At 46.0% G+C, this 24198-nt stretch overlaps 1 protein-coding gene across 2 annotated transcripts in view; it reads right to left on the bottom strand.

Annotated features, from left to right (window-relative positions):
• PFDN1 (prefoldin subunit 1) overlaps positions 1-13196 on the bottom strand; it is a 290431-nt gene extending 277235 nt beyond the window's left edge. For both annotated transcript variants that reach the window (XM_073620764.1, XM_073620763.1), the window contains exon 1: positions 13040-13196. In XM_073620764.1, the coding sequence (XP_073476865.1) occupies positions 13040-13072 (33 nt within the window). In that variant the 5' untranslated portion in view covers positions 13073-13196. The remainder of the gene's footprint in view (positions 1-13039) is intronic.
• Between the last annotated feature and the right edge of the window lie 11002 nt (positions 13197-24198).

Below are 24198 nucleotides of genomic sequence, written 5' to 3'. Positions count from 1 at the left end.
AACAGGGACCGCCGCTATTATCCATGCTCGCCGGCATCTTGCCGGAAGCTGCCCCGGAAGTGCGGGAGTGACTTCATTCGTGTTTGCTGTGCCGGCATCCGGACCTGCGCAGTAGCGGTCGGCAGACGCCGACAACGAACAGACACCCGGCAAGCAGGAGATCCCTCAGCCCAGCCAGCTAACCTGACGCCGGGGTCCGCACCATGCGCTTCAGCGACTTCCACCCAAGCAGATGGGAATATCCAGAACAGCTTTTCCATCCCATCCACCGCTGTCGGGTAGGAGAAAAAGAGTGGGTATGTGGTCCCTGTAGTTCTGGACACCTCCACTGTGTCCAAGAGCCTCCAGCTCTCAGGGGGATTTTTCAAGCTCCTGCGCCTCCCCCTGAGCACCTTTTTTGGGGATCATATCCCCCCTGGGAAAGGCAAGGCCCTGTCAGACCCCGCATCCACCACTGGGTGTCCTGGGTCTGAAACGTAGGGAGGGGACCTCAGCCCCAGGCCTTGGTCAGGAAAGAAAAAAAAAAAAAAAAAAAAAAAAAAAAAACAGTTTCACTGCCATCCTGTGGGAAACACAATCAACAACTGAGGGACAGAGGGAAGGGTGGGGCCTTTTAAACTCTGTTGTTGATTGTGTTTCCTGTCAGGTGAGACCCGTCATCTCAGTTGTGCCGTCCTAGAAGATGACTGGAGAAATCTTATTTTCTTTATCCTACAACACGGAACACAGAGCAGCCAAAGTAATTACTATGTGGGATGTCCCAAATCAATGCCTTCTAAGGCAAGGGAGACACAAATAAAAGCAGGCCACCATCAGACATGAGGACCTATACTGCTGCCTGCAGTACACTGCGCCCAAAGGCGGTATCCTTTTGCCGCCTTACACCCGCCTGATAGAATCTAATGAATGACACTGTTGAAAACCCTAGTTAGACTTACCGGTAACGGTATTTCTACGAGTCTTTCAGGACAGCACCTGGAGAGAGAGCGCAGCTCCACCCACTTTCCCAGGAAACACTGCAGTCAGTTTCTTTAAAGACCGGACACTTCCACCATGGCCTCAGTTGTTCATAGAGTACCTCCAGCCATGCTGAAATTAGATAAGCAGAACACAGCAATAACACATCTTACAACCTCAAAACTTAGGGCGGGTCATCGGCGCTGTCCTGAAAGACTCGTAGAAATACCGTTACCGGTAAGTCTAACTAGGGTTTTCTCCCTTCGTCTTTCAGGACAGCACCTGGAGATGATAAAAGAGTACTTACTCTAGGGTGGGACCACCGCCTGCAGGACCTTCCTGCCAAACGACTGTTCCGCTGCTGATAGCAAGTCCAACCTGTAGTGGCGGGTGAAGGTGGAGAAACTTGTCCACGTGGCCGCTTTACAGATCCGACCCGGGGAAGCCCCTGCCCTCTCTGCCCAGGACGTTGCTACTGCCCTTGTTGAATGGGCTACTACCCCCTTAGGGGGCTCTGCTCCTGAAGCTTTATAAGCTTCGCTGATGGCCATTCTGAGCCATCTACCTATGGTGCTTTTGGATGCTCTATACCCCTTCCGTGGACCAGAGAAGAGAACAAAGAGCGAATCTGATCTTCTAAAATCTTTCGTTATCTCTATATAATGTAATAAACACCTTCTCACGTCCAGGGAATGGAAAGACCTCTCCTTAGCACTGGACGGGTTAGGACAAAAGGTAGGGAGAATTATCTCTTGTTCCCTATGAAATGCTGATGCCACCTTTGGCAAGAAACCCGGGTCAGTTTTTAGCACTACCCGGTCTGGAAAAATATAACAAAAGGGTTCTCTTATGGAAAGAGCTTGTAACTCGCTTACTCTCCTAGCTGAAGTTACTGCTACTAACAGGACTATTTTTAACGACCATAGCCTGATTGACGCTTCCTCTGGAGGTTCAAAAGGTCCTTTGATTAGACCCTGCAGAACCACAGACAGGTCCCATCTAGGAAAAAACTTAAAAGGTATTGGCCTAGCTCTGGCCAATGCCTTGAAAAACCTAATAATAAGCGGCTCCCTTGATAACTGCCTCTCAAGAAAAACCGATAATGCAGCTACCTGCACTTTTAGGGTGCTAGCTGCCAACCCCATCTCCATTCCCTCATGGAGAAACTCTAGCACTGGAGCGATTTCCTGTGGCGAAAGTATCCTAATCGCACACCAGCTATTAAATCGTTTCCACGTTTTGAAGTAGATGGCCCTGGTAACCTCCTTACGACTGTTCAGCAGGGTAGAGACCAGTTTATCTGAAAGGCCCTTATTTTTTAACATCTGCTCCTCAGTAACCAACCTGTCAACCTGAGATGCTGGGTATTTGGGTGATGAAGGGGGCCCTGCGTTAGGAGGTCCTTCCGAAGCGGAAGCTCCCAATAAGGTTCCACCGCCATCCCCTGTATTGTTGCGAACCAAGCCCGTTTGGGCCAGAAAGGAGCCACCAGAATCATAGTCGTGTTCTCTTTCTGTAGCTTTCTTAAGACCAAGGGGATCATCTGAAAGGGGGGAAAGGCGTAGCACAACTGGAATTTCCATGGCTGCGCTAATGCATCCAATCCCTCTGCCTGATCCTGCCTGTTCAGTGAGAAGAAGGCCTCTACTTTTGCATTCTTTTGGGATGCGAAAAGATCTATTTGGGGCATTCCCCATCTTTCTGTTAGTTGTTGGAAAGTCTCTACATTCAGACTCCATTCTGCTTCCAGTACTCTTTCTCTGCTCAGAAAGTCTGCCATAAGGTTTAAATCTCCCTTCAGATGTATCGCTGTTATGGAGTTTAGCCTGTCTTCTGCCCAGGCTAGAATCTGGAGTGCCAAGGATAGCAGAGCCCTGCTCCTTGTTCCTCCCTGCCTTGATATATAGGCCACCGCTGTGGCATTGTCCGATAGGACCTGAACATGATGGCCCCGGACTGTTCTTTCGAAGGCCCATAGACCCAAGAGAATAGCCCTCAGCTCTCTCCAATTGGAGGACTTTCTGGCTTCCCAGTCTGTCCAACTCCCCTGAGCCATCTGCTCGTCCAGGTGGGCGCCCCAACCCCAGGAACTTGCGTCTGTTGTTAATCTTTTCTGCAAAGGAAAACTCCAGAGCAGACCCCTGTTCAGGTTTGAGTGATTTCTCCACCACCAAACTCTGAACCCGCGCAGGTATCCTTATTAATTTTTCTAGGGACTCTCCATAGGACCAACTCGTTAAAATTGTCTGCTGGAGCTCCCTTCCATGTAGACGTGCCCACTGCACCGCTGGAATAGTCGCAGTGAGTAGCCCTAAGACCGACATAGCTGCTCTTATGGAGATTGGCATATTTGTCTGCGTCTTCTTCACTGCCTCCTGAAGCTTTTCCCTCTTCCCTTCGGGGAGAAAAATTTTCTCCTGGATGGAATCTATTGTGTAACCCAAGAATAGTATGGTCTGAGATGGAATCAAGTTTGATTTCTCCTCGTTGATTATCCATCCTAGACCTACCAGGTGTCTCATTGTCTTTTCCAGATCTCTCACTAACAGGTCCCTTGTTTTGGCAAAAATTAGTAGATCGTCCAGATAGGGCAGGACTGATACCCCCTCTACTCTGAGTGGGGCCAAGGCCTCCGCCAGGACCTTTGTAAAAATCCTCGGAGAAGATGACAGCCCGAAAGGGAGAGCTCTGAACTGGAGATGAAGGGTAGATTCTCCCAGTTTTATCGCAAACCTTAGGTGTTTCTGAGATGTTGACGCTACTGGTACATGCAAGTATGCATCTCTCAGGTCTATGGAAGCCATAAAACAACCCGGGGTCAGGAGATTCTTCACTGAGAATATTGTGTCCATCCTGAACTTCTTGTACCTGATAGTCTTGTTTAGAATCTTCAGGTTCAGGATGAGCCTGAATTTTCCCGACGGTTTCTTCACAAGAAATATGTGTGAATAGCACCCCTGTTCTAATTCCCCAGGGGGTACGTCCACTATCACCTTTTGTAGCATCAAGTCCTTCAGGATAGCTGTCATTGCTAGTGACTTTTCTGAGTCTCGGGGAGCCTGTGTTATGTAAAAACGCACAGGAGGAGGTTGAGAAAATTCCAGCCTGTAACCCTCCAAGATGGTCTTTAGGATAAACTGGCTGCTTGTTATAGTCTTCCACTGTAAAAAGAAGGTCTGTAACCTTGCTCCCACAGTTGGGTGACCGTCACTGGGTTTTTGGGCTTGTGGTTGGGGTGCGAAAAAGTACTTCTGACTTACCCCTCCCTCTTTGAGACTTCCAAGGCCTTTTGTAGCCTGCCTCTTTGGTATCTGGGGTCTTTCGAAAAGCACGAAAATTTTTGTTGCCTTGCGGAAGTACCTTCTTCTTTATAGGGAAAGCCTTCTTTTTGTCAGCTGTTCTGTCAAGAATAGCTTCCAGCCCAGGGCCAAACACTAGATCACCTTCAAAGGGTAAACCGCATAATTTTGTCTTTGAAGCAGTATCCCCTGTCCATGTCTTGACCCATAACGCCCTGCGAGCTGAGTTTATCAGAGCTGTGGATCTGGCTGACATCCTGATTGACTCCGCTGAGGCATCTGCTATATACCCTACCGCTTTTGATAACACCGGTAGCGTATCAAGCAGATCCTTACGAGGCGTCCCTGCCTCAATGTGGATTTTCAGCTGCTCCAGCCAGTGTTCCAGATTTCTGGCTACCACAGTTGAGGCCATGGCAGGCTTCAAATTTGCTAAAGAAGAATCCCATGCCTTCCTTAATAGGGAGTCTGCCTTTTTGTCCATGGTATCTTTAAGGATACCCATGTCCTCAAAGGCCAGGTCAGTATTTTATGTACAGGAAAAACCCTATGTTTTTCCTCCCCGAGGCCTTGGAACATCTTATCGTGTAGGGATAGCTGAGCCTTATCCTCTGTGATGTTAAGGGTAGTATGAATTGTTCTTAGTAAATCATCTACCTCCTCAAGGGATAACTTGTACCTAGAAGAAGGAGAAGAAGCTTCATTTACTTCTTCTGCTTCCTCCTCCGAATTTAGTAAAATGTTACTTTCCTCCTCCTCTGAGTCGCTGCCCCCTCTGGATGCTGAAACAGAGGATAGAGAATGTGGCACCACACTGCTATGCGCCGTTGGACGCCTATCTAGGTAGGACCTGAAGGACTCAAAGGTGTCTGCCAGTTCCTTCCTGAAAGAGCTTAGCAATTCGCTTTGTTGAGCTGCAGGACTAGCAGGAGCTGTCTCCTCCTTAACTATGTCCGTAATGCAAGATTTGCATAATACTTTGGGCCAGGAATCCCTCAGTAACCCCTTACAAGAGGGACACTTCCTTTTAACAATAGGGGAGACATGCTTGGTCTTTTCTTTAGCCTTCTGCAATATCCCAAGGGAAAAAAGACAATAGCTGAACCATATTTCACAAACAACAGCTTACATGCTGTATAAGGAACACAGAAAAAAACACCACCAAGGAAGTTAACCCCTTAACACCCATGATCTGTTCCACAGCCGGTGAATCACCCCACAGATCCACCTTAAAACATAATTAATCACTTATCCCTCCTTTAGTACTCAGGACCAAGTGATCTGCAGGCTCCCCACTTTTTTTTTTTTTTTTTTTTTTAGGGAAGGGATAATATATAAACATTATAAATGCCCATAGAGTAAAGACAGAGACCAGTATCCCTGCTTACCTGAGCCTGGCTGATTGTTGTGGCTCCTGCTCCTGCCACCGCCGTCTGATCGTCCTCCATTATTGACAGGACACACAGCGGCGTTTGTGCTCTTTTATTTGATTTTCCCGGGCCGCTCACCGCTGTGAGGGCCGGAAATGAAATCAGCCATGGAGACCGCCCCCCCCTCCTGCGTTCCAGCGGCCGGAACCGGAAGCCGCGTCGCGCCGCTCGAGGCCCCGCCCCCGGTCGGAAATGACGCGCTTGCCATCCGAACCCGGAAGGCGTGCGGCCCGTGGAATAGACGCCGCTCTACTCCACAGCCCTGCCACCGGTCTGTAGGAGCGGGACCCTCGCAGCCTGGCTCTCGCCGAGCATGAAGAGGAGGAGGCACCGGAGAATCCCCCACACGTCAGGGAGGATGCTGGGCTGTCTTGGAAAAGAAGAAAAACGATCCGGTATGCCCTAACTTTCACCACCTGGAGAAAGCGCAGCACACCCCTGGTTCCCTGCAGCGCTTCCACCATGGCGGAGGAAACACTACAACTGAGGCCATGGTGGAAGTGTCCGGTCTTTAAAGAAACTGACTGCAGTGTTTCCTGGGAAAGTGGGTGGAGCTGCGCTCTCTCTCCAGGTGCTGTCCTGAAAGACGAAGGGAGAAAAAAAACTGAGGTACTCCAGGTATGGGAGGGGTTATATAGGGAGGGACTTCCTGTCTTTGACTGCACCAGTGTCCATCACCTGAAGGTGGCCTATAACTAGAGGTCGACCGATATATCGGTCGGCCGATATTTGGCTATTTTTACTTAATCGGCATCGGCCGATTGTGCTGATAAAAAAAAGCCGATTATAACTTCAGCGGGACTTGCAAGTGACTTCTGTAATAGAAGTCAGTGCAAGTTGTCTGAAGTTTTCTTCTATCCTCCTCTGGGCAGCCTGCCAAATCTGATAAGAAGAAACATTGTATCTCTTCAGGTTTTTTTTATCAATAGTTTAACTATTTAAAGACTAAGGCCCCTTTCACACGATCGGACCGTTCAGGTCCGCCTGTCAGTTTTGACGGCGGACCTGAACGGGCGATCCATGTTAGCCTATGGAGCGTCGGATGTCAGCGGAGACATGTCCGCTGACATCCGACCCCGTCCGATCCGCTAAAAGCAGACGGATGGCTCTACGTCCAGATCCGTCGCTGGCGGATCGGATCGGGTGAGATCTGACGAAAACGGACACGCTGTCCGTTTTCGTCCGATCCCTCCATAGGCGGCAGCGGCGCCTGACAAGCCCCTCCCCGCTCAGTGAGCAGAGAGGGACCTGTCATCCGCCGGCTCAGCGGAGATCAACGGACTGATCTCCCGCTGAGCCGGCGGACCGAGGCGGGCTCCGTAGAAACGGAGTCCGCCTCATGTGAAAGGGGCCTAAATCTTTTCTGACACTTGTTGCTTACAAGTAAAAATCCTGTATTTTCTGCTAGAAAATCACTTAGAACCCCCAAACATATACATATATATATATATATATATATACATACATACACACACACACACACACACACACACACACACACACACACATATATATATTTTAGCAGAGACCCTAGGGAATAAAATAGCGGTTGTTGCAATATTTTATGTCACATGGTATTTGCGCAGCGGTCTTTCAAACGCATTTTTTTTTTAAAAAAATACACTAATGAAATAAAAAAAAAAAAAAAAAAAAAAAGCAGTAAAGTTAGCCCTTTTTTTTCGTCCGAAAGTTTATTACCTGTTTTTGCATATTTAATATTTAAGATATCGTTTTTTTTTTTTTTAATCTAAATTATACATACAAGTGAACTGATTGGAGGTTTGTTTTGTTTAATAAATGTTTAAATGTAAAAAATTTTCTGTATCACTTATTACTTAAGGCTGCTTTAACGGTAAAATGCTGTTAGTTTTAGCGGCGCTTTACCGTCATTTTAGCGGCGCTATTCGGCTGCTAGCGGGGCGCTTATAACCCAGCTAGCGGCCGAGGAAGGAGTTAAATGCGCCCCTGAAGCGCTGCTGCCGAAACGCTTTGTAGGCGCTTCGGCAGTGGTGCGCATTCATTTCAATGGGCAGGAGTGGTGGTATACACCGCTCCAAAGATGCCGCTTGCAGGACTTTTTTTTTTTTTTTAACATCCTGCCAGTGCATCACCTCAGTGTGAAAGCACTCGAGCTTTCACACAGACTGCAGGGGAGCCATTTTACAGGCACTTTACAGGCGCTATTTTTAGTCCAAAAGCGCCTGAAAAACACCCCAGTGTGAAAGGGGTCTAACTGTTAGATTTTATGAGATGAAGGGAAAAAAAAAAAAAAATCGGCATCATATATCGCCCATCGCGATTTCTAAATATCGGCATCGGCCAGAGAAAAACCCATATCGGTCGACCTCTACCTATAACCCACATAGTATTTACTATGGCTGCTCTGATGTACAATATATAAATATGTAGAAGAATACATATCGGTCTAAACTGAGAAAAAATCTGCTTTTTTAAAAGAAAAAAAAAAAAAAAAAGGGATATTTATTATAGCAAAAGGTACAAAATAGTGTTTTTTCAAAATTGTCTCTTTTTTTGTTTATAGCGCAAAAAATAAAAAAACCGCAGAGATGACATGTGATGCAGGAACCCGCACACGAATCATGTATCGCATATGTGTGAACCCAGCCTTATAATATATATATATATATATATATATATATATATATATATATATATATATATATAACACATCCTGCAAGACAAAGGCATGATGAGCTAGTATGCATAGCATACTAGCTCATTATTAAATACTCACCTTAGATCGAAGCCCCCGCAGTGGTCCCAGCACACAGCTCCGGCCGGCGACATGGCCCCTGGAGTTACTTCCGGGTATCGCGGACTCCGGCGCTGTGACTGGCCGGAGCTGCAATGAAGTCACTTCCGCACATAAGCCGCCGGTAACGCCACATTAGCTGAAGCAATGGCACGAACGTGCCATTGCTTCAGTGCGCATGTGCCAATGATGTCAGCACATGCTGATACAGGGGATATCTCCTAAACCCTGCAGGTTTAGGAGATATCCGGGACAACAGCAGCAAAGGGTCATCACAGGCTGTGGTTTGTGAATACTAAGGGCCAGTTTACACCATAGAAACACAGTCTGGATGCATTCCAGATGTATTTCTGCATGCCCCTTTTTGATGCAGTCCAGTGGATTTTTCCCCACTCTTTTTTATTAACCCTAAGACTTAATGTACATGGGACGTTTTTACAACCTCTACTGAACGATTTAACTTGACACATAGTAACCCACGTTTAAAACATCAGTTTTGCCGCGTTTAAATTTTTATTTTTTTTTTTAAATAGCCAAAAATGAAAAACGCATGTAAAACGAAAACGCGGCTAAACGACGATACCGCGTTTAGCGTCTGAAACATCGGCATCTGAACTCATTTTTTTGCCTTCAAAGAAAAGCCTCTAAAGGCAACTGCCTAAAAACGACATTAACCACTTCGAGCCTGTGCTATAGCCGAAAGACGGCTACAGCGCAGCGCTCAATTGCCGGGAGGGTGTCTCTGGACAGCCTCCTATTTACATTCCCCCTGCACGCCGCCGCGGGCGAAATCTGTGTTGGCCGTGTCCCTTGGACACAGCCAATCACAGATCGTGCTAAATGGCCGATTACAGAGGCCATTTAGCACTCGATCAAAGTGTCCAATAAGAGATGATCACATATGTAAACATATGAGATCATCTCTCATCGCTGGCTCTCCCTCCTCATACAAGACAGCGTGTGAGGAGGGAGAGCTTCCGTGCTGCAGCGGGAGTGAAAAAAAAAAAAAAAAAAATCAGGTACACTAACACAACACAGTGCCATCTATCTGTGCCATCTGTCCCCAGTGTAACCTGCCCCCAGTGCCACCTATTAGTGCCATCTGTCATCAGTACCACATATTAGTGCCATCTGTCATCAGTTCCACGTGTCATCAGTGCCACATATTAGTGCCATCTGTCATCAGTGCCACATCAGTGTCACGTGTCACTGTCCTGGTGCTCCAGGGCATTCAAAAGTGTAATAGGTAGTCAACAAGTTAGATGGGTAATTTATGCTCCTAGAACACGTGTTGGTGCGCCCTGCATGTTGGGCCTCTCTATGTGGCCAGGCTGTGAAAAAGTCCCACACCTGTGGTATCGTAATACTCAGGAGGAGTAGCAGAATGTATTTTGGGGTGTCATTTGTGGTATACACATTCCATGTGAGAGAAATAACCTATTACAATGACAAATTTTGTGGAAAAAAAACTTAACTTTGCAAAGAATTGTGGGGAAAAAAAAATAACATCAAAAACCTCACCATGCATCTTACTAAATGCCTTGGAATATCCAATATCTACTTTCAAAAAAGGGATAATTTGGGGAGTATTTGTACTTTCCTGGCTTGTTAGGGTCGCAAGAAATTAGTTCATCAGGTGTGATCAACTTTTTATGATTTGCACCACAGCTTGTAGACTTTCTAACTTTCACAAAGTCCAAATAATATCCACCAATTTGGGTTATTTTTACCAAAGATATGTAGCAGTATAAATTGCGGGCAAAATTTATGAAGAAAAATTAACAATTTGCAAAATTGTCACAGAAACCAAGAAAAATGTGTTTTTTTTCAAAATTTTCGGTCTTTTTTCATTTATAGCGCAAAAAATAAAAAACCCAGAGGTGATCAAATACCACCAAAAGAAAGCTCTATTTGTGTGAAAAAAAAAGGACAAAAAAATTTATTTGGGTACAGCATTACATGACTGAGTATTTGTCATTCAAAGTGTGAGCGCACTGAAAGCTGAAAATTGATCTGGGCAGGAAGGGGGTTTAAGTGCCCAGTTGTCGAGTGGTTAAACAAACCTGTGTACATGTACACATAAGATAACACTGGATGAGTTCAGGGGCAGCTTAAAGCGGGGGTCCATCTAAACCGCCAAAAAAAAAAAAAAATATTAAAAGCCAGCAGCTACAAATACTGCAGCTGCTGAATTTGAATAAATGGCCACTTACCTGTCCAAGGGTCCAGCGATGTCGGCAGGCGATGCCGAGAACCCGCTCGGTTCTCGGCAGCTGCCGCCGCCATCCTAGGTGAGGGAATCAGGCAGTGAAGTGTTGCGGCTTCACTTCCCGGTTTCCTACTGCGCATGCGCGAGTCGCGCTGCGCATCGTAACTGGTCCCCGCTATCTCCTGGGAGTTGTGTGTTTTCCAGGAGACAGCACGGAGGGACAGGAAGAGGCATAGACTCCCATGGGAGTCTATGCCGGAAGTGGGTGCAAATACCTATCTTAGACAGGTATCTGCACCCCCCTTCTCCCTGAAAGGTGCCAAATGTGACACCGGAGGGGGGGAGGGTTCCGAAAAGCAGAAGTTCCATTTTTGTGTGGAACTCTGCTTTAAAAAAGCAGCCAACTGTCTCTGAATGTCCGTTTACCAGCAGCAGTGTACATTAGGCCTAAGGCTTAACGTACACGGGACGATTTTACAACCTCTCCTGAATGATTTAACTTGACAGATAGTAACCCATGTTTCAAACGTCAATTTTGCTGCGTTTGAGAAAAAAAACATTTCTTCAAAAAAAGCCAAAAATGAAAAACGCCTGTAAACAAAACGTGGCTAAATGCAAGTTATCGCGTTTAGCGCTTGAAATGCCTCTAAACTCAGCGTCTGAACTAATTTTTTTGCTTTCCAAAAAAAGGTCTCTAAACTCAACTGCCTAGAAAGTACTATAAACGACCCTGTGTACATGTACTTGATAAGATAACGGAGGAGAGTTCAGGAGCAGTTGTAAAAAAAATGCCCAACTGCTCCTTTGGCCTCATGTACACTGCTGCTGGTAAAAGGACTTTCAGAGGCAGTTGGGTGCTTTTTTCAGCTGCCCCTGAACTTATCCAATCATATGTACACAGGTTCATTTAATGTCGTTTTTAGGCAGTTGAGTTTAGAGGCCTTTTTTGGAAAGCAAATAATGAGTTCAGACGCTGAGTTTAGAGGCGTTTCAAGCGCCAAACGCTTCTAAACGCATCTAAGAGCTAGCCGCGTTTCGTTTACAGGCATTTTTCATTTTTGGCTATTTTGAAGAAAAAAAAAAAAAAAAAGTTTTTTTTTTTTTTTTTGCAAACGCTTCTAAACGGACATTTTAAACGTGGGTTACTATCTGTCAAGTTAAATCGTTCAGGAGAGGTTGTAAACACAAATGTCCTGTATACATTAAGCCTAAAGGAGAAGTCCAAACAAAGCTCAGTGGCTGGGCTTCTCCTATGGATCACAAGAGGGCAATTCATTTTGCACTCCTGTGACCCGTTTTCAAGTCCGCTCTCTGTTGACATTACAGATTCCAGTCCAAGCACCGCGTCATCACGCCAATGAAGTCTGGATCCGCCAGGTGCCTGGACTGACACCCGTCTCAGCGAGCCACTGAGAGCCTGAGACGGCCCGCTCCGCCCCCCTCCACAGCTTAGCGCTCCAATGGGCGAGGAGGGAGAAGAGCAGAGGGGCTGTGACTGTCAGTCTGCAGCTCTCTGGTCACGGAGCTCTGAAAACCGAGTGATCGGCGGTGTTCAATCACTCGGTTCTCAGTACAGAGGGACAGACACAGCATCGGACCTCCTAGGTAAGTATGAATCTCAAATTAAAAAAAAAAAAAAAAAAAGGAAACCCATACTTCTCTTTTAAATAAGGATATGTGTGGTCCAATGCGTTTTTTGGTGCATTCTTGATTCGTTTTACAGTGTTCCAGTACAGTCCAGTGCAGGAAAAATGTAGCACGTTCTTTTTTTTTTTCCCCCTAGAACTGTAAGCACTGGTGTAAACTACTCCATTGAAAATCATATAACCTACTTTCCATGCGTAAAAATGTAACCTTGATGCCTAGAATTTAACTTTACCAGGAATAACTAAAGTGCAGGATTAGACATAGCAGCCCAAGGGAGGCCATGCTGTACTGTTTTGACATTAGTAGAGTGATTCAAAGTCTGCTTCAAACAACTGATAAGCGTTACTGCATTTCAGAACTAGCACCAGAACGTTTTAGAATGCATGAGGCTTTTCACGTGTACCAACAAGCAAACAACCAGCGCCGAGATCAGACTAAACAAAGCTATTAATTGTCTTTATATTGCAAGCCTTAAGGGACGTCGATCTATACTTTTTTTTAAACAAAGAACACGATTATCCGACTACAGTCTCTTACACTATAGCAATAGTTGCAGTCAGGGGTAAACCAAAGATGGCGATCGCAGACGTCCACACTCTAAACAGGGCCTTCAAATTGCTGCACAAGAAAGTAGTCAGCACCTAACATTTCAGTTCAAGAAAGTACTCGCCTTTTACAGTAAATAAAAAATACTACAGGAACCCGACTTCAAGTTCTGTCTCACCTTTTTCAGCTCTAGGTCTACAGATCCAGCCATCTTGCTTTAGTTGAAGTGTGCACGTCTGAACAATACGGGATGTGATTGGTTGCTTAGAGCCAATAGGCCGAGTAAGCATAGACTACGAACAAAGCAAACGGAGGCAAAAGCGGAGGTTATATGTAATTAACAATAGAAATGTGAATAGTCTGATAAATGCATTTATGACGTGTGCACAGGGAGAATCAGCACCACTGTGATTTCATGAGCAACAAAATCTATGTGTGCTGGTTATTTCTTTTCATTGTTAAATTAAAATAAATAAAACTTCATATGTGGCTTGATAATATAAAGTGGTAAAAAACTCCACTTTTTATTTTGTACATACAGGAAAGCCTGTAATAAGTATTAAAGAGGAAGTAAATTCTTCCTCTTTAATTGTACCTACAGGTGGTAAGCCTATAGTAAAGTACTGTAAATATCTCCTAAACTTGCACCGCATGCGCACTGAAGGAATGGCCTGCTCGTGTCGTTTCTTCAGCGCCCATGCTGTGACTGGCGACACCCGCGCGCATGTGTAGGAGTGACGTCTTTGCAGCTCCGTCCAATCACAGCGCTGGAGCCCACGAACCCAGAAGTAACTCTGGGAAAGATGTCAGCAGTGTGCGGGCGCCTCTGCAGGGCATCATTCTAAGACCCCTTTCACATTGGTGTGGGCATTAGCGGTAAAGCTTCACTAGTTTTAGCAGCACTTTACTGCTGTTATAGCGGCGCTATTCGGGCGCTTTCAACCACCACTAGCGGCCAAAGAAAGGGTTAATAGTGCCCGTGTTGCCGAAGCGCTTTGCAGGCGCTTCAACAGCGCTGCCTGTTCAATTTAATAGGCAGGGCATTCTGGGAGCGGCCACACTGCCCCAAAGATGCTGCTTGCAGGACTTTTTTCCTGTCCTGCAAACGCACCGCCCCAGTGTGAAAGCACTGGGATGGCTTAAGAGACGCTTTACAGGTGTTATTTTTAGCGCTAAAAGCCTGAAAAGTGCCCCAGTGTGCAAGGGGTCTTAGGTAAATATTTCATAATGGACTAGTATGCGATGCATACCAGCTCATTATGCCTTTGTCTTTCAGGTTTCTTTTTGGGGGGGGGGGGGGAGTTTAGAGGTTTACAACCTCTTTAACTGTAGGCAGTGCTGGGACAAGGCCATCTATTCTAGAGCCAGACATCCCAACCTGCAAACATTTCATGGGAGGTGACACACACACACACCAATTTAACACAACTAGAGGATGATCAAATTAAGTCAGTCACACAGCCAGTCACACATTCACACAGCCAGTCACAAAGACATTCACATAGACAGGCACACGCCTGGTGACTTTGAGTGGAAGTCTGAAACACTTCACATGGCACAGGCAGGCCCAGCTCCCTCCCCAAGCAGCAACCAAAGGCAGGAAGCACTGCAAGGGGTCGGAGTGAACATAAATGGAATGGACCCGTCCTGCTCTTCTCTCAATGCTGCTGTCTACTGTTCTGGTGGTGCGCCCAGCCACCGGTGCCGCTAATTAAACAGTGCAGCAGAGCACAAATGGCACCTGCCCAGAATAGGCCCTGCAGGCGGGATATCGAGCGGCAGTCGAGATGCGGGAGACTCCTACACCTTGCAGGAGACTTGGGATGGCCCAGGGTGAACATACCAAACTGTGCCCCCCCTTAAGATGTATGAGCATTATGTTTCAGCAAAAATCTCCCCCAAAAAAAACACTGAGCACTAATCTGCATGCTTATCCCCTAAAAATAAATTCCCCTTCCTCCAAGTACAAATCCGCTCCTCTGATGAAATCCCCCTCCCAGAATACATATTTGTCCCCCCATCCCTCAAATGCCCCCCCCCAAAAAAAAAACATTCACCCCTCCTAGCACAAATCCTCTACCACTAAAATTTCCCCACCTAGTATACAGCTTGTCTACCCCACTTCAAATTTCCCTCTCCCAGCACAAATCTTCCCCCATCCCCCCTCCCAGAACATATCCCCCTAAATCACCACTCTTAGCATCCCCCCCTCCCAAATTTCCCCTCCTAGAACAATACTTACAGCTTGCACTCCCCAAATTCCCTCTTCCAATACAAATCCCCTCCCCCCAATATCCTTGTGGCGCCCCCCACACATGATAGTACAGTGCCCATCCCTTGGCTCTGACTGTAGGTACAGTGGATATCTCCTAAACGTGCTATTTAGATATTTACTTGTGTAGCAGCCGGTGACATCGGTGCATGTGCACCAGGGACGTGCAGAGAGGTCAGTGGCTGGTAAGGCATTGGCTAGTATTAGAGCCAGATACACACAGGTTACATACACCGCGATTGTTAGAGCGAGAGCAATAATTCTAGAACTAGACCTCCTCTGTAAGTCTAAACATGTAATCTGTAAAAAAATTAAAGCGTCGCCTATCGAGTTTCTTGAGTACTGAAGTTTGGCGCCATTCCACAAGTGTGCACATTTTTAAAGCGTGACATGTTAGTATCTATTTACTCGGTGTAACATCATTTCACACTATACAAAAAAATTTGGCTAACTTTTGTTTTTTTTTTTTATTCATGAAATAGTTTCTTTCCAAAAAAAAAGCTTTTGAAAAATTGCTGTGCAAATACTGTGTAACATAAAAAGTTGCCGCGGATTGAGCCCATAGGAAAGGCTGTGGCTTTGGCCTAGCTCCGGAGCGGCGGCCATCTTGGTACACCCGGCGGCAGCCTAGGTGAGCGGCGCGCTGACGTCATCATCACCTACCTCAACTGCTCGTGGATCTGCCTGCTTGTGTAGTGGTAAGCAAGCAGACAATCGTAGGGGAGATGTGGATATTACATTGGGGGAGATGTGGATATAACAGCGGGGGGAGATGTGGATATAACAGCGGGGGGAGATGTGGATATTACAGTGGGGGAGATGTGGATATTACAGTGGGGGGAGATGTGGATATTACAGTGGGGAGATGTGGAGTGGGGGAGATGTGGATATTACAGTGGGGGAGATGTGGATATTACAGTGGGGGGAGATGTGGATATAACAGCGGGGGGAGATGTGGATATTACAGCGGGGGGAGATGTGGATATTACAGTGGGGAGATGTGGATATTACAGTGGGGGAGATGTGGATATTACAGTGGGGGAGATGTGAATATTACAGTGGGGAGATGTGGATATTACAGTGGGGGGAGATGTGGATATTACAGTGGGGGAGATGTGGGAAGATGTGGATATTACAGTGGGGGAGATATGGATATTACAGTGGGGGAGATGTGGATATTTCAGTGGGGGGATGTGGATATTACAGTGGGGGGAGATGTGGATATTACAGTGGGGGATATGTGGATATTACAGTGGGGGAGATGTGGATATTACAGTGGGGGGAGATGTGGATATTACAGTGGGGGAGATGTGGATATTACAGTGGGGGGAGATGTGGATATTATAGTGGGGGGAGATGTGGATATTACAGTGGGGGAGATGTGGGAAGATGTGGATATTACAGTGGGGGAGATGTGGATATTACAGTGGGGTAGATATGGGGGAGATGTGGATATTTCAGTGGGGGGGGATGTGGATATTACAGTGGGGGATATGTGGATATTACAGTGGGGGAGATGTGGATATTACAGTGGGGGGAGATGTGGATATTACAGTGGGGGAGATGTGGATATTACAGTGGGGGAGATGTGGATATTACAGTGGAGGGAGATGTGGATATTACAGTGGGGGAGATGTGGGAAGATGTGGATAATTCAGTGGGGGAGATGTGGATATTACAGTGGGGGAGATGTGGATATTACAGTGGGGGAGATATGGGGGAGATGTGGATATTACAGTGGGAGGAGATGTGGATATTACAGTGGGGGAGATGTGACTATTACAGTGGGGGGAGATGTGGATATTACAGTGGGGGAGATGTGGATATTACAGTGGGGAGATGTGGATATTACAGTGGGGGAGATGTGGATATTACACTAGGGGAGATGTGGGGGAGATATGGATATTACTGTGGGGGGAGATGTGGATATTACAGTGGGGGATATGTGGGAAGATGTGGATAATTCAGTGGGGGAGATGTGGATATTACAGTGGGGGAGATGTGGATATTACAGTGGGGGGAGATGTGGATATTACAGTGGGGGAGATGTGGATATTACAGTGGGGGAGATATGGGGGAGATGTGGATATTACAGTGGGGGGAGATGTAGATATTACAGTGGGGGGAGATGTGGATATTACAGTGGGGAGATGTGGATATTACAGTGGGGAGATGTGGATATTACAGTGGGTGAGATATGGGGGAGATGTGGATATTACAGTGGGGGAGATGTGGCTATTACAATGGGGAAGATGTGGATATTACAGTGGGGGAGATGTGGATATTACAGTGGGGGAGATGTGGATATTACAGTGGGGGAGATATGGGGGAGATGTGGATATCACAGTGGGGGAGATGTGGATATTACAGTGGGAGGAGATGTGGATATTACAGTGGGGGGAGATGTGGATATCACAGTGGGGAGATGTGGATATTACAGTGGGGAGATGTCCTCACCACATATCAACCAGACTACAAAGCCATCAGCAAAACCATGCAGCACCAGAAGTCACATTAATGGTAAGAAGTACTTTATTCATCATTGGTTAGCAACAGCATAACAACGTTATGCAAAATAATTCAGAGATTTATTGTACTTTAAAAGTGTTGGTCTTACATAAAATGCACACATTTACTTGTATTTAGTTTTAAACATATTGTATGGCTCTCACGGAATTACATTTTAAAATATGTGGCGTTCATGGCTCTCTCAGCCAAAAAGGTTCCTGACCCCTGCCCTAGGGTGTCTGCTAAAACAATATATATAATGTCTGTAGATTCTAAGTAATTTTCCAGCAAAAAAAATGATGATGTAGGAGAGAAGTGTCAGAATTGGCCTGGGTGGTAAGGGGTTAATTACCATGAGTATGTAATATACAAATAATTATTATATATGTTTTTAATGTACTTTACTATATTTTCAAAAACTGTACTCAAGCAGGTGGCTTAACGGACAAATTACTGAAGTTTAAAGTTGTAATTTCACAGTACATAGATACTGTAAATAATAAATTATTATCGTATAACATATAGCATAATAGTATATTATTTAGCTTGATTATAACAGTGCCTTTTCAACAGCAGCAGATTCTCATTCTCCCTCTTAACTGTGTGAGAAAACCATGGGATTGTGGGTAAATCTTATACCCATAAACACATGTTTTTTCCTTGTAGGTAAGAGTGCTTGGCTGGAAGGGAGCATTTGTCTTTAAGGCTACTTTCACACTGAGGCGCTTTGCAGGCACTAAAGTGCAAAAATAGCGCCTGCAAAGCGCCCTTGCGGGTGGTTATAACCCTTTTTCAGCCGCTAGTGGGGGTTAAAACCGCCCCGCTAGCGGCCGAATAGCGCCGCTATAACGACGGTAAAGCGGCACTAAATATAGCTCCACTTTATATAGCTCAAATATAGCTCCCGCTCCAGTGTGAAAGTAGCCTTAGACACATGCCCCCTTCTATGACACTGTAATGAGAGGAGAGCCTCTGCGGCAGCATTATTATTGGACAGCTTGGGCCAATGGTGCTTTACCATTGGTCCACGACTCCAAGCTGTCCATTGAGCTCAGTGCCTCTGACAAGAAATGAGGAGAGGCACTGTGAGCTCATCCTCTCAGTCTGCTGCAAACAGAGTGTGCCAGCTTGTATTTAAACTGGCTGCTCTGTATGCAGCTTCTGACAGGCTGCGCAAGAAGCCCTGTATCTCCGGAACCATAGATGATAGGAGCACCAAATGTTGACTAGTGGTGGGTTAGGACTTCAGCTACCCTACCACTGGTCGCCAAGCTATGACCCTTGAAGTCCATAATTTTTTTTTTATATTCATGGCAGGTGAGCCTCTGCCTCACCTGCCTCACCTGCCTCACCTGCCTCCCCTGACTGCATGTCCCTGATGTGCACTGTGCCCTCAATGGGCGGCATGCCGCTGGAAGGCATCGTTTTAAAGCTGAACACATCTTTGTATATATTTTACATAGTTTGTTCAGGCCAGCTTGGCCCAAACTAACTATGTCCCTCACCAACAAGTGAGGCCACTGCATGTGTAGCATAAATTGTATGTAGTTGAGGTTACATACAGAATACCGCGCTGTGTTTTGGGTTTGAGCTGAGACTTCCAGTCCTATACCTGGAACACAGTAAAGTCTGTCACAGCAGCGTTCAGCCATTCAGAGAAAGTGATGTATTCTATCAATTAATCCAAAGCTTCCACTGATTGGCTGAGTCAGAGATTGTGACATCATCAGCCCACTTCTCTGACTCAGCCAATCAGAGGAAGCTTTGTATTCATTGATAGAATACATTGCTTTCTCTGAATGGCTGAGCGCTGCTGTGATAGATTCTGTGTTCCGGGTATGAGAAGTCTTGAGTCGAGCCCAGAAAACAGCATTGTATGCTGTATGTAGCCTTAGCTACATACAGTTTATACCGCACTTCCAGTTAGTGATGGACATAGTTTGTTTGGGCCAGCTTGGCCCAAACAAACAATGCAAAGTGTAACAAAAGATGGGGCGTGGCCTGGAGAGCGATGTAGTAGGACGTGGATAGTGTGAGCTCCTCTTGCCGTTTATCCTATCTGCTATCCTGCACACAAACCTGCCTACATACCTACCTGTGCAATGTACATTGGGTCCCGGAACAAGCAGGGAACATGTCTCCACCTAAAAGGACCACCGATGTGACGGATAAGTTAGCGAAATATCAGGAGAAGGACCAGCAGGCCAAAGATGGTGCCGACACATGCCCAGCTACGGAGCAACATAATGCAGGTACCGCTAAGGTACTGGACGCTATAGCAACGCTCCAGGGTACACTCACCACGAAAATAGACAAGGTTAAAATAGATATGTAAATGATTGAAACAACACTCCTAAGGCCACATCCGTATAATGTTTAACTCAGAAGAGTAGAGGAAAAAAGGGGCAGAGGCCCTCATTCTGACTTTTTAGGCAATGGACAAAAGTATAATAAAACAAATATTTTATTAACAAGATTACAACAGACAGGTCATATATAGAAAAGAGTTAAAAGCATACAATACATATTGACAAAAAATTAACACTGAATAGATCCTAGTGAGCCCCTGTGCATCAACGTGTTTCGCTATTGCTTCTGCGAGAAACACAGGGTTTTGGTTGAAAGAAAACAGGTCTCACTCACAGATAACCGGTTGTCTACACATGGAAATCTCCTGGATGATCAGACGTAAATCACCATTTATAACAGGAGGTGGACTCTCAATAATACCAATAGACGGAGGAAGGGCTGATAACGTACATAGATATACTGTAAGTATATCTGTCAGGTACCTGGGTGTATTCGAACCGGGATGTTCCTGGTCCCACAGCTGCAGTCTTACTTGTTGTGCCACAGAAGAGCTCTGTAGTTATGGCTATGTTCTCTCAGTTTGATGCATTACCTTTGACTCACTGGCCCCACCTGCTGCCAGCTGTGGACAATCTACAATCAAAGCAGCCCATAAATAGCAGCACTTCCTATCTCTCGGTGCCCGTTTGTGTGAACTATCTCCCTGGGTGTTGTGATAGCTTTGTGCCTCTGAATACTGTATATGTACTTCTGCCTGAATTCCTGACTACTCTCTAGCCTGCTGATTTTGTACTTCACCGCCAGCTCGTGTATGATCTTTGCCTGCCTGACCACTTTCTGAATTTCGATCGTGTACCATTCTGTTGCCAACCTAATCTGCCTGACTAAGTTTTCGCTTGAATCTTCAGCACACAAGCTCCACTTCGGACATTACCTATCACAGGTACCTTACATTACAAACGGGCCAAAATGGCAGTGGACCCTGCTGAGATTGTTAAGGCGATTTCACGTCAGGGACAATTGATTGGAGCTCATGAACAGCATCTTTCTTCCCTGGACGCCAAGTTAGATGAACTTTGTACTATGCTTCAATCTTGCTTGCCTGGTACTTCTGCAATGATCCAGACTCCTGCTCCAATCCAACCTACCTCTTCTGTACCACCCAAACTTCCCCTTCCTGAAAAATTTGGTGGTGATACTGAGGACTGCGGAGGCTTTTTAAATGTTTGCCATTTGCATTTCTGCAACAACCCTGGGACTTTTAACACTTCATTTGCGAAAGTGATTTTTGTAATTTCCTTGTTAACTTCCCGGACGTCAATCCGCTATAGGGCGGGCGGGAAGTGGTTAAAGGGGAAGCCCCTGGCCTGGGTCTCTTCTTACCTGGAACGCAATGATCCTGTGCTGCAAGACGCTGACAAATTTCTGGCTTCTCTCCAGACTGTATTTGGCAAGCCAGATTGAGCTTCTGCAGCTGAGTACTAACTTTTGGACATACAACAAGGTACCAGGTCTGTGGCACAATATGCTATTGAGTTTCGTACCCTGGCTGCTGAGACTAACTCAAGGGCAATACGTGCAGCCTTCCGAAAAGGTCTTACAGATCGCATCAATTCGAATTATCGAATTAGTCTATAAGGATTCCCCAAAAGACCTTGAGAAATTCATAGAGCTGTGTATTCGTCAGGATGTCTGATATCATGAAAGGTGCCAAGAGAGATTTAGAACTCACAAGTTTCCTAGGCCAGTTTACTGTTTGGCCCCTAACTTCCAAGCACCACCTCAATCTCAGTTGAACCCCAGGCACCTGTGGAACCCATGGAGGTAAGCCGTCTCCACCTAACTGAGTCGGAAAAACATAGGAGGCGTGCATTGGGCCTATGCCTGTACTGTGGACTTAAAGGACATTTGTTATCTGTCTGCCCTTCCTGTCCAGTAAAAGGCAGGGTCTAACCAGTGTTGGAGGAGCTGGGTTAGACCTTACAGGTACATCCTCCAAGACCAAGATTACCATTCCCGCAATTATCCATTTACCCTCTAAACCTGTCTCCTGTGAGGCTTTTGTGGATTCTTTTGTGGATTCTGGAGCTGCTGGCATATTCTTGGACTACACTTTTGCTAAAGAAAATAACATCCCATTTGTTCCAAAGTCTAGACCCCTGAACATGACCACCCTGAATGGACAACCCTTGGGAGATGGCATTGTAAAATTTGAGACTACGTCAATCACCCTTCAGGTAGGCGTACTCCACAGAGGAAGTTGTCTTGTCTCTTATTGATTCTCCACTTCTTCCCGTTATCCTTGGTTACCCATAGTTACAACAACATAACCCTTCTTTTGATTGGGAAGATGGAGAACTAACCTCTTGGGGGTCGTTCTGTCATCTAAACTGTTTGTCTCAACCCAAAAGACTTTCTGGTTGTCTGTTGGCTTCTGTGGCCATCCTACCTACCTTGCCTCGTGAATACCATGAGTTTGCAGATGTATTTTGCAAGCAAAAGGCAGAGGTTTTACATCCACATCGTTCTTTTGACTGCCCAATTAATTTGATTCCTGGAGCACCTCTTCCCAAAGGAAGGACCTATCCCTTGTCTTTGCCTGAACAAAAATCCATGGAATATGTGAAAGACAACTTGGAAAGAGGTTTTATCCGACCCTCTTCTTCTCCAGTAGGGGCAGGTTTTTTCATTGTTGAAAAAAAGATGGGGGTCTTCGACCATGCATAGACTATCGAGATCGGGAAATGTCTCACTGCCTGTGATTAGCGCAGGCGGGCTCTGCACGTGGAGTGTGCAAACACACCGGAGCTCATCCTTATTGCCAACCTCATCTGCCTGACTAAGTTTTCGCCTTAATCCTCAGCACACAAGCTCCACTTCGGACACTGCCTATCACAGGTACCTTACAATATCATTCACCGGGGGGAAAGAGGGGGATGAAAGGTGCAAAACTTGAAAAATCCTGGATAATTAAGGAGGAGGCAAGAAAAGCCTCTCTGACTCTTAACAGTCCACATTCATTGGGAGATTAGACAAGTAGTTCAAAAAGACTGGAAAATATGCTTTCAAATAAATTCAGCAGGCACTTGTGCATCAACCCATCAGGTGTCTGTAAAGTCCACTGTAGTGTTTAAACATGCCGCTCCACTCTGCAGGTTCCTGGGGGGATTACTGAATGATTAGTCACCACTGCATGTTTAAACACTACAGTGGACTTTACAGACATCTGATGGGTTGCCCCTGTGAAAATAGATATCTCTCTCCTACGCCAAGATCTGTCTAAACTTAGATAGGGTCACAGAGACAGAAACCCGCATTGGCACGGCAGAAGCCATCCTGCACCCGCTACGACACACTATGAAGGAAATGCAGAGGCAAATACAACAACTGCACCCACATCAAGACGACATGGAGAACCATGGAGACGCTGCAACCTCCGGTTCATAGGGTTCCGGAAAGAACAGAAGGTAACGACCCAGCCGATTACCTGGAGACCCTTCTGATTAAAAAAATATGGCAGAGAAGCCTTCTCTGTCATGTTGGCGGTGGAGCGGGCACACCGCATACCGGCGAAACCCCCACCAGCGGGGGCACCCCCCCGAACATTTATCGCCAAGTTTCTCAATTTTAAAGCGGGGTTCCACCCAAATTTTGAACATTATCTCTATGCATTCTCTTCCTTGCCTAGATGCTGACATGCTGTGTAAAAAAATTTAAATCGCCGTAATTACCTTTTTTTTTCTAATCTTCTTAGCACTTCCTGGTTTTCCTCCCATGGGAGTAGGCGTGTTTCTAGCTCCCACAGTCCCCTGGGAGCTAGTTTCAGGCTTCCCAGCATGCATTGTGCAACAGCATCATCACAACATCTCAGTGAATGCTGGGAGCACAGCATTCACCGCATCCAGGAAATACATGCTTGTGGGCTTCAAATGCCCACAATGAAGATGGAAACTGCCTTCAGTGAATTTTATAAGTTATTCTTTACAACGAAATCGGACACAGGTGGACTTATTACACAGAACATGTGAGTAGATAATCATGAGAAGAAAAGTTTGTGAATGAACTCCAAAAAAAAAAAAAAAACGATAGATAGGTGGACCCCCGCTTTAAGGACAGAGACAAAAGGCTGCGACTAACCAGGGAACAAGGTGATATTCAGGTGGGCAACGGCCATGTAGCGGTGTTCCCCGAGTGGAAGAAGATGGCCGAGTACAGTTTTTTGTAGACCCAGATGCGGCTGCGGCATG

This window comes from Aquarana catesbeiana, linkage group LG03, assembly GCF_042186555.1.
Source record: "Aquarana catesbeiana isolate 2022-GZ linkage group LG03, ASM4218655v1, whole genome shotgun sequence".
NCBI classification, from domain to species: Eukaryota; Metazoa; Chordata; class Amphibia; order Anura; family Ranidae; genus Aquarana; species Aquarana catesbeiana.
This window is presented reverse-complemented; position numbering and strand designations above follow the sequence as displayed.